This window comes from Thunnus maccoyii, chromosome 16 (assembly GCF_910596095.1).
Source record: "Thunnus maccoyii chromosome 16, fThuMac1.1, whole genome shotgun sequence".
In the NCBI taxonomy this organism is placed as follows: Eukaryota; Metazoa; Chordata; class Actinopteri; order Scombriformes; family Scombridae; genus Thunnus; species Thunnus maccoyii.
This window is the reverse complement of record NC_056548.1, coordinates 19,299,106-19,310,243: the sequence shown is the minus strand read 5'-3', so window position 1 is coordinate 19,310,243 and position 11,138 is coordinate 19,299,106. Positions and strand designations below refer to the sequence as shown.

At 41.0% G+C, this 11,138-nt stretch overlaps 1 protein-coding gene across 2 annotated transcripts; it reads left to right on the top strand.

Moving 5' to 3' along the window:
* The first annotated feature begins 1,220 nt into the window (after positions 1 to 1,220).
* Positions 1,221 to 8,302, top strand: LOC121914057 (kelch-like protein 28). 2 transcript variants are annotated; one of them, XM_042437027.1, is made up of 7 exons: positions 1,221 to 1,415; positions 1,551 to 1,596; positions 2,335 to 2,595; positions 2,685 to 3,322; positions 3,452 to 3,895; positions 6,041 to 6,249; positions 7,360 to 8,302. In XM_042437027.1, exons 3-7 carry the CDS (start codon positions 2,335 to 2,337, stop codon positions 7,521 to 7,523), a joined length of 1,716 nt encoding a protein of 571 aa, XP_042292961.1. In that variant the 5' UTR covers positions 1,221 to 1,415; positions 1,551 to 1,596; the 3' UTR covers positions 7,524 to 8,302. The 2 variants fall into 2 exon arrangements, with proteins under 2 accessions (XP_042292961.1, XP_042292960.1); XM_042437026.1 differs by lacking the exon at positions 1,551 to 1,596 and having other exon boundaries at positions 1,222 to 1,415.
* The last annotated feature ends 2,836 nt before the right edge of the window (positions 8,303 to 11,138 follow it).

Here is an 11,138-nt window from a genome sequence, read left to right as displayed (position 1 = left end):
ATACATTAGTAATAATTTAATGCAAAATATAACATTGCATGGGCCAATAAATCTCTGTCACACACACACAGAAAAATAGAGAAATACAGAAGAGTCCATCTTAATATAGCACATAGTGAGACAGACAAAAAAATCCTGACCTATATATTTTGCTGATTTTACTTTTGCACTTTTACTGAAGCTAAGTAGTTCATGCAGGATTTTATTTGTTCTGGGGTATGTTTACCTTGTTGTATTGCTTTACTTGATAAAATAATCTGAATACTCCACCACTGTAATCAACTATTGATAAGAGTAAGATGTATTCATTTGTTTTATGCAAGTGATATATAAATAAGGATTCATATAGGTATTTTTAGTTTTAATTTGATCTTTCAGAATGTTGTATACAACATTACACCACTTATTCCACAATACTGTGGTGCATGTACTTTGTTATTATCCCAAAGATCTACAGGGCAATGTTTTTATTTGGTCTAAAAATACTGGCGAAGTTCACTATCATTTGCATTTTGCTTATTGACATGAATGTGGCATGACTCTTCTGACTGACTCAGACTGAGGGCCCCCAGATCCAGGACCACCCGCTACCTTCACAGCTTCTTTCCCCAGGCAAGAGCCATCTTTAACAAGGACATTAAAAGACTGTAAACCACTTCACCTCCATATCTCATTCAAATTCATATTGCGTATACTGTGTCTTTGTCTGTCCTGCACTGTGTAGATGCATCTAGATATTTTTTCATTGCTAAGGCATTATATATATATATATATATATATATATATATATATATATATATATATTCTGTTAATATATACACACACACAGTTTATTTACACTCAAATGTAAACTTTATTTAAATTTCTGCTTTTTAGCACACAGTTTTTTTTGTAGTTTTTTATCATGTCAATATGCATGAACATAGTCTTTATACTTCTATTTATATAATCTTTTTTTGCACACAGTTTTTTTTAATCATGTCAACATGCATGCAAATGTCCACCCCCTCTACACAAAACCTTTGTAAATTACTGCCCCTCTCTGTCTTGCACTGTTATATTTGTTTTTATGGTTATTGTTTAATGTTCATGTTTATTGCTTTTTTCTCTGTTGACATCTGGTCAGCATTGAATTCCTTGTACTTGCTACTTGGCGAATAAATCAGACTCTGACTCTTCCTAGTAAATAGTTGTGAAAACCCTTTTACTTTGACGACAGCGGACGTGGGTGTGCTGCTCTGCTGGCTCGTGCTGGCTCTGTGCTTATAAGAGCTCATCTGTAGCTTTGTGGCTGGGTTGGTTGGCAGTAGGTTGTTTTCCTGATAGTCGTCCGGGGTTCCCACTCGTCTCCGCTGAACTCGGCCACTGCAAAATTGGTCATTACAGCGGCGCATCGGACGGACTATAAGTTACAGGTTTGTTTTCCACGTTTAAAGATATAAATATGTTATCTGAAAGCCAGCTATAACGTCACGTTTTGTACCTGTCAGCCATGTTACTGTATATCAATCAATGATGCAGCTAGCCACAGTAACCGTGTTTATTTTTAGCAGCTAACCTGCGCTTGACTGCAGTGCAATGACACAGAAATAGGTGGTGAGTATTTGCTGGAAACGAACGATTGTTTGACGATACAACGGTGTCATGTACGTTAAAACAGATGTAAATGTTAATAGGTTCATCAGTGGAGAGGATGTTTATGCAAAATGCAAGCTGCTGGTGGGTATTGCAGTGTGCTAGCTAGCACAGTAGCTATCTGCTGATGTGAAGCTAAAGAGGTAGCTAGCGAGTTTTTGATCTGGCCATGTCCTCCGTTCACAAATCAATCCGAGGCCCCTGTCAACAAACTAACAATTACTGCTATTGTGAGTGAATGTCATAAAGCACCGCCGCGCCGCAGCAGTCGGGCAATCAGCTTGAGGCTAACCTAAAAATGTGTATGCTTTGTAGCTGGTACGGTTGGTTAACTTTATGCAGCGTTAGCAGTGGATTAAGAAGATCATGATTCTGTAGCTTGCCTTGTTGTAGACTGCTAACAGAACGGCTCTGCATAATTGCTGGATTAACACCAAAATAGCTTTTAACCCACTACTACTGCCCAGGCATATTTCCGTACGCTTCCTGTGTTTACGTAATGTTGCATAGACCTACTGTGTGTTTAGTTTACTTTACAGGCTTGTTGTCTCAGGGTAGAGATGACAGGTCGTTTATTTCCTCGATTTACAGTATTTCCATTGGTTGTTGGTCACATGTCAGTTAATAAGAGACTTTGACTGATGCTGCAGCCTTTACAAAATGTCAACATGGCACTGATCTGTGTATTCTTGCTCTCAGATGGACCAGCAGGACCAGTCCTATATGTTTGCCAGTCTCACACGGCCTCACTCTGAGCAGCTGCTGCAAGGCCTCCAGCTCTTGCGGCAGGATCACGAACTATGTGACATTGTCCTTCGTGTGGGTGATGCCAAGATCCATGCCCACAAAGTAGTGCTGGCCAGCATCAGTCCATACTTCAAGGCCATGTTCACAGGTAACCTGTCAGAAAAGGAGACCTCTGAGGTTGAATTCCAGTGCATCGACGAGACTGCCTTGCAGGTAAGGCATGGAGCCAGCAGACATTAAGTGCACCCATTAACTGCTGTACCACAGTTTTTGTTTATATGACATTACTTTTTCTCTTCTAGGCCATCGTTGAGTATGCCTACACGGGCACAGTGTTTATTTCCCAGGAAACAGTGGAATCTCTGCTACCTGCTGCCAACTTACTCCAGGTCAAGCTAGTACTTAAGGAGTGCTGCTCCTTCTTAGAGAGCCAGCTGGATGCTGGGAACTGTATAGGCATCTCCCGCTTTGCAGAGACATATGGCTGTCATGATCTGTGCCTGGCTGCAACTAAGTTCATCTGTGAGAACTTTGAGGAAGTTTGTCAGACAGAGGAGTTTTTTGAACTGACAAGGGCCGAGTTGGATGAAATTGTGTCCAATGACTGCCTTAAGGTGGTCACAGAGGAGACTGTATTTTACGCCCTGGAATCATGGATCAAATATGATGTAACTGAGAGACAGCAGCATCTAGCTCAGCTGCTGCACTGTGTGCGCCTTCCACTCCTCAGCGTCAAATTTCTCACTCGCCTATATGAAGCCAACCACCTTATACGAGATGACCACGCGTGCAAGCACCTGCTCAATGAGGCCCTGAAATATCATTTTATGCCTGAACACCGGCTCTCCTATCAGACTGTGTTGTCTGCACGGCCCAGGTGTGCCCCGAAGGTGCTGCTTGCAGTAGGAGGCAAGGCTGGACTGTTTGCCACATTAGAAAGGTAATGCCAAAATTATGTAGATAATAGTTTAAAGCAACACTCAAAACTTCTGTATTGTCTTTGTCTTCTTCATGTTCTGTATTTAAAAACAAACAGACTTATTGGGTATCATTCCTCTTTCTCTTGCAGCATGGAAATGTATTTCCCTCAGACAGATTCATGGATAGGACTGGCCCCGCTCAGTGTACCCAGATATGAGTTTGGAGTGGCAGTGCTAGACCACAAGGTGTATGTGGTGGGAGGCATCGCTACACACATGAGACAGGGCATTAGCTATAGGAGACACGAGAGCACAGTGGAAAGCTGGGACCCCGAAAGCAACACCTGGTCCTCGGTGGAGCGTATGGCAGAGTGCCGCAGCACACTTGGCGTGGTGGTCTTGGCTGGAGAGCTGTACGCCCTGGGAGGCTATGACGGCCAGTATTACCTCCAGTCGGTGGAGAAATACGTCCCCAAGTTGAAGGAGTGGCAGCCTGTGGCACCCATGACAAAGTCCCGCAGTTGCTTTGCCACCGCTGTGCTGGATGGCATGGTGTACGCTATTGGAGGCTATGGCCCAGCCCATATGAACAGGTACTACCACTGAATTGTTTTATCTAGTATCTAGTATGTTATCTGCTAGTGGGTTTTTATAATATGAGGTGCTCAAAATTAAGGATGGGTAATTTTTCCATTACTTATATATCTAAGATACTAATAGCCTTATATGAAAGTGCCAAAACTTGAAGGACATAATTTGACACTTCTAATGTGTGTGTGTGTGTGTGTGTGTGTGTGTGTGTGTGTGTAATTTATAAAATAGTGAAAACATGCATCTCAAACATACAGTAAATATTGTATGCTGTTCAGTTTATGACCTGATAATTAACTACTCACTGTTCATTCATATACCTCCTCTGTAGCTGGTCTGTTTATTTGTCCATGTATGTTATAGTACTCCACTTTTACTTCACCTGTAACCACTCCCTCTGATGTTTCTCTATAATGTGAAGACTGCAGAAAGCCACATAGGATCAAAACATGCACCTAACCTTTCTTTGTTCCTACAGATGACATTTGACATCAGTAACATAAGGTTGTGGTGCTCTACCACACCTTTTTTTTTTTTTTAAAAAAAAAAAAAAAAAAAAAGAAAAAGTCTTTGATATCCCAGTGAAAAGCTTCTAGCCCTTCAGACCTCCTAACCAGGCCGTGTCTCTCAAGGTTCTGTTAGTTATTTAATAGAACTGGCAATCAAGTGAAGGATGTCAAATGTTGCTGAGAAAATGGCCAAGGGCCTGTTAATGAGTGAAGAGGAGTCATAACAGAAGTGCTAGCTGAAGTTTCGTAGAGCCTGTGTGCTGCTGGTTAGACCTCTGTTGTTGCTGTGGATCTCTAGAGAGCAGCGTCTCTGTTGCTTGTTTCCTTGACTCCCGAAACCCCTCAGGAGAATGTGTTTGGACAGAGAATCTTCAGGGACTGATTTCTCCCCCCCTCCCCTCCTCCCCAATGGCTTATGGCTCATTTGTCCTTGCGTGCTGCAAAACAAATTGCTGGTTTTCCAGTGACTGTTAGGGGTTTCATTTGACCCATTTCACAGCAGGTTTTCTATCCCTGAAATTGATATGTTGAAGGAGCACACAGATGGTTTTGCATGTTGTATACAAGTTGAATACACTTAACATTACTTCTGAAATTCTCCAGACAGACATTGGTTTCAGTTTATTCCAGCAGTACATTATAAAAATCTACTTTTAGAGGCTTGAATTCGAATGTAGTGTGAAGCTGGAGGTTCGCAAAGGGATTGCAGTTTAAAGTACTTTAGTATTAAACTGGTAGTAAACAGACCGCAGTACTTCATTACCTCCCAAACTTTTTAGTTTGGCAGCAGTAAGGTAGCTGCTCAATTATCATGTATATCCATATGATATATATTCATTCTCTGACTGCAAAATCGATGACTTAGAATACGGACATGGTTTTTTGGCATGTGGTTATGGAGTTGTGAGAAGGAACTATTTGAAAAACTCTCGTTGGTGCATTCAAGGACATCTGAGATCAGTCACAAGCCGTTTCAGAATCAAACATAAATCAACAAATCAACAAATCTCAGGATTTTGTACAACCAGTGTTGACTGAGAACATTTTTTATGGATGGCAGTGTTGGCCTGTCGGTTTGTCCACCACTTTGGAACATCTCAACAATTATTTGATGGATTGGCATACAATTTTGTACAGACATTCATGGTCCCCAAAGTAGGAATCCTAATGTCTTTGGTGATCCCCTTAATTTTCCTGTATGTCACCATGAGGTTCACATTTGTGGTTTAGAGTGAACGTCTCAACATCTGCTGAATAGATAATCATGATATTTGGCACACACGTCTCCCTCAGGATGAATTGTTATAACTTTGGTGACTCCTTAACTTAATCTAGCACCATCATCAGATCAACATTTAAATTTGTTCAATACTTTGATTTATAACTAAATAATATAACTAATGACATTCCCATCAACCTTGGCTGTACTTTTTCTTTATTGCTAATTAGCAAATGTTACCATACTAACACACTAATTGATGAACATAGTCTAAGATAACAGCAGCATGTTAGGATTTAGCACAAAGCATTGCTGTGTCTTAAGTACAGCCTCACAGAGCCGCTAGCATGGCTGTAAACTCTTAAGTCTTGTTAACTTTTATGCGTTCATGTTAATTATGCTGCATCTGTTCTACACAGTGTGGAGCGGTACGACCCCAGCAAGGATGCCTGGGAAATGGTAGCCCCCATGGCAGATAAGAGGATCAACTTTGGAGTCGGCGTCATGCTCGGCTTCATATTTGTGGTGGGCGGACACAACGGAGTTTCTCACCTCTCCAGCATTGAGAGGTACGACCCACATCAGAACCAGTGGACTGCCTGCCGACCGATGAACGAACCGCGCACTGGTGAGTTTACATTGTGCCTGGAAATTATGTGATTTTTAAAATTTTTATTAAAGCCCCTATTGGTAGGGTTTAAAATTTTGACACTGGCAATCTTTGGTGGTTGTATCCAAAAAGGTACTGTAGTGCAGACAGCAATGCAGGCTGATTACTCTTTGAGAATGAGGGGCTGACGGCGACCAATACTACAGCTTTCACTTAGATCATCAATTTTTCTACAAACAAAAACCATTGTCATCAGAGTAATTTGAAAGACAAAAGGCTATAATCACTTAAAAGTTGCACATGGGGACTTCAGAAGGTGGAAGTTGCCTGTGTATGCAGATTCTATAGTAGGGATGCAATTTCAAGAAATTTCCTTAATTACTTATTGGATGTGTAAACAAACCTTAGTTGGTTAGTTATGTAAAAAATGATGGCAGCACACGTTATTCCATAATCATGGTGTATTTAAACTACTGATGTGGCCCTTAATCGTCGTGAAATCCAAGTACATCAGACACTTGAGCAGTGAATAATCAGTCTCTTAATATTATTCTGCCAACTCAGGCTTTATTTAATGGTTCTGTATAATAATTTGTATATTGTGCTGTAGTATAAATAACTTATCTTATACTCCATCCATGCTCAGGATAGCTAGTCAAATGGGCAGCTTGTCAAACAACTTGTTGAAGTTTCCATTGTTTGTTTTATATATTGGAGGAGTCACGATAAATTCCAACTGGGGAGTTAGCTAGCTCACTGGCACAGTGAACAGCATGAAGCAATTATATTTTCATCTATGGAGAACAGTTTATTCCGTGTGTGCAGTCCTTAGAGACAGTTAGGACACACATCTGTAACTCTTATCTCATTAATCAGAGGCCCCACCTAGTGATTTAATCCAGTACTACACCCAAACCACAGTGCATTTATGGAAAGTTGACACCACAAGCCCCTCATCTCCTGTGTTGTCAGTTAATAATTTTAATCTATTCAATAATTTAACAGTGACAATCTAATAATCACTGACATATTTTGACTCTGTTATTTGAACCTATTGTTGGTATTGCATGTAGAAAACAGTTAGTGAAGCTTGTAATTGGTCACATGACTGTGATGTTTGTCTTGCAGGTGTGGGCTCTGCCATTGTGGACAACTACCTCTACGTGGTGGGAGGTCACTCCGGGTCATCCTACCTGAACACTGTCCAGCGTTATGACCCTATTTCAGACAGCTGGTTGGACTCGAGCGGCATGATGTATTGCCGTTGTAATTTTGGTCTGACTGCCCTTTGACCCATGGCCCAGCCAGCTAGAACCCAATAAGAGAACTTAGACACAAAGACTTTTCTTTTTTGTTGTCTCCTCCTCCCCCACATTCGTCCTCCAGGTGCAAAGGAGCACTTGCACACTGACGCGAACACCAGAGGAGAAGTAGCCTGCTGGGTGGATGGATGTGCTGGGCTAGCTGGCTGGCAGAGGGGACCACAGACATGGCTGCAGAGATGAGGAAGAGCTGCACGTTTGTGCAGAAAAGAGAGGAAGATGATTGGACAGCTGTTGTCACGGGCACGAGGAGACGACCGCTCTACTGCTGCTGGACCACAATGAGGACTCTGAGCCATTTCCCAGAGGATTGTGGGAGAAAATTGTCACTTTTGTTTCAAAATTCTGTGTTATGTTAGCAGACATAGTTTTTTGTTTTCCGTCATGCCATTAATTGTGTTTAACACTTAAATCTTTTTTTTTTATTTCCCTGCTGCAACTAGAACCGTGTTCAGATTTTGTAGAACACTGCAGTTTGCTTGTGTATTTGTATGAATATGTGGTTGTTGGCCATGTAGTGTGTATGTCCGTGTGTATGCTCGAGGGTTATGTGCATGTCGAATAGGATTGTTTGTTTTGTTTCGTGTCTGCGTGCAGAACTGATGCTCGGGCTCAGCGACACAGGAGTTCTGCATCAAAATCAGTGCTTCACAAAAAAGAGAAAAGTTGAAATCTTTATATTTTCTCAAAAAGGGCTGCCTTTTTCTCTCTTGTAAATAGTCTAAAAGAAATATATAGATATGAATATATCTTGTAGTGCATTGCCTGTAAATGTTTTACTGCACTGGGTCACTAGTGTGTGTGTGTGTGTGTGTGTGTGTGTGTGTGCGTATGTATGTATGTATGTATGTGTGTGTGCGCGGATGTGGATGTGTGTGTAGTTTGATTCCAAGGGACAACGTAAAGGTGAATGACAAATTCTCCTGAGATTGTTTGCCACTAGTCTCTGCTTCATTCTAGGAGCCATTAAAAAAAAAAACAAACATGTTATAGCTTCTGTTACATCTACCTAAGGTCAGGTCATGCACTTGCTACTTTTCACAATTGTTGAAATCGACCTTGGCCCTCTTTTCACCCTTTGGTCTGTACAAAATACCAACTGGTGCTATATTTAGGAATCAGGATTCGGCTGTTTGTCTGTGTTGCCTCACACAATTAGGTCAACCTCTGTTTAGTCTCTGCTACATTACAGCGTTAGATGTTAATTGTTTGATTTATGTGCATAAAATGCGTAAAATCGAAAAGCCCCCCAAGCATGCAATAAAATAAAGTCCTACTGAAAGGGAAGCCTGTGGTTGGACAACCACAAATTTCTGTCCTCATAATTTTGTAAAAGGCTAAATTAGCACTTTTCTTGGTTTTTAGTTAACTTTCCCCTTTTTGAAGAGATACCAAGAGCACTGGCTCCTCTGACACATTGGCCGTGTTGCAGGATATGAGTATGCTTTGTCATTGTCTCAGTGCCTGTTGCCCCTAAGGTGTCACTCATGGCTATGAACAAGTGAGTGCGTCTGACACTTGCTCTTTGGCTTGCCACCAAACATTTAATCCTCATGTGGCCAAGGTCTTGCTTGCAAAATCAGGTGAACTGTTCACAGCTTCATGTGAAGTGCCAAAACATAACCTCTTTTTTCCCTCCGCATCTTTCCCACCCCCCCACAGTGCTAGAAAAAAGCATCGCTCTTGTGCCACAATTTAAAGATTCTCTTCTCATCCTTATTGCTAATGGACTAGCATTACATTCTTCCATGCTTTCGTATGGAGATGGACGATAAAGCACCAAGGGCTCGGCTAGCCAACTCAGGCCAAGTTGCCACTGTCACCAGTCCTGTGTCCTGGGAAAGAAACCAGACCTACAGACTGTTGAGAGCCCCCCTGGGTGCATTTGACTCCAGGATGGGTGAGGGCATCCGCTGCCTGGGGCTAAGCAACGCACAGCAATAGAGGGGGCACTAGACTAGGAAAGGCTAGGTGTGGTGTGTCTGGTTGAGTCACTGTTCATGTTCCAAGTCTAGTTTGAGTTGCTTTGTGCACTGATGTTTGCACACAAGTGGAAACTTTAACCAAGCTCTGCATTGAAGTTACCAAACTATTTGATACATACTGTAAGTTGTACATATATTTTAATTTAGGCTAATAGCATTTAGATAATGCAATAAGACTTACGTTCCCTCTGTGGATTACTATGTTTTGTGTTTGTCTCTTTAAAAAGCCAAGGCATCTCATATTGCTGTAACAGAACCCCACATGGCATGTCTGTTGATTCACACTGTTGGCCGGTAACGTCGTCGTCTAATGAAACATCAAATGGTACCATTGACTTTGCCTCATCCTACAAGGCATCTTGTGTTGTCATTTTGTTGTGCATGTTTGTTTGATTTTACAAAGCATATGTTTATTTAGGGCAGATTTAAATGGATGGTTCACAATTTATTCAAGAATGGCCAAATTTGGGGTGTACCCCCCTTTTTTTCACCACATAGAAGTCTTGTACTTAAAACACTAGACATTATCTTTGTAGTCTGAGCTTGATGTGCTTGTAAAATGATTACTGAGCATTACTTCTCCTGAACCATTACTAATGATGGGAACTTTAATAACATTTGCCTTGCAAATTGGTCAGGGTGTCACCGGTGAGACATCTAATTTGTTGCACATTGTTTGCATTAACATACTTTTCCTGTTTGATTTCCTGTTTGATTTCCTGTTCATTTTGAATGAGTAACACACAAATGATAGGAACTCAAAGCGTTTCTGCAAATATGTAATTTTGTTTTAGAAAGATGTGAATGAATTGTTTTGTATTTATAATTCTAATTTGTATTTTTCATGTTCTGTAACCTGATTTTTTTTTTGTTGTTGGCTAATTCCTGTTTTCTGTTTTGAGTCTATTGTGATAGATTTTGTTGGTCACTTTACTACAGCCACAGCACAAATCACGCAGGCGTAATTATGTGCTGCCGCCATGTTTCACCTAGCACCAATGTTACATACAATGTCATGATTTCTGATGTGTATACTAACTACTACTTTAATGAATTTTGGAGAGAGGCTGATGAAAATCTGCAAACGTGAATCTGCAAAAAGAAGGGATGCTGAAACTGAGTTTGTACGCATTTTTATTATGGCCTAACCAACGTCATGTTTTGCCACCACTCTCACCAAAGTGCTTGTTCAAAGAAAGCCGATGGCTGACTACCACCTGGTCTGGAATGGACTGCCACTCTAATGTTTGTGTCTGAAAGAAAATCCTTTGAAACTGATGTCAATGTTAGCCAAATTACCACTCTGCTTCTTTTACATTTCCCATCGTGTGTCTGGAGTAAGGTAATGATCTTGAATTTTATATCTTGTGGATTAATACTGGAAGTACAAGATAACCTTAGGTGTAGAAACAGTAGCTTTTCACATTTTATCATGTTTTGATTGAAGACATTTTACATACATTTTAGTCAGTTTGTGTGGTGCAGTTGTACCCAGTTTAAAATAAATGCCTGCCTTAAAAGGTACCGTCTGCTCTTATGTGGCTCTTGTTATACCCGTCCATGCAATGCACAATTGCAACAAAATAAATCAGTACAAGTG

What these genes read in the sequence shown, in the direction of transcription:
- LOC121914057 (XM_042437027.1), top strand. Translation starts at nt 2,335, where the DNA reads ATGGACCAGCAGGACCAGTCCTATATGTTTGCCAGTCTCACACGGCCT. An exon ending in CTGTTTGCCACATTAGAAAG is followed by an intron (nt 3,323 to 3,451) that starts GTAATGCCAAAA and finishes TTTCTCTTGCAG; the next exon opens with CATGGAAATGTATTTCCCTC. An exon ending in GATGAACGAACCGCGCACTG is followed by an intron (nt 6,250 to 7,359) that starts GTGAGTTTACAT and finishes TTTGTCTTGCAG; the next exon opens with GTGTGGGCTCTGCCATTGTG.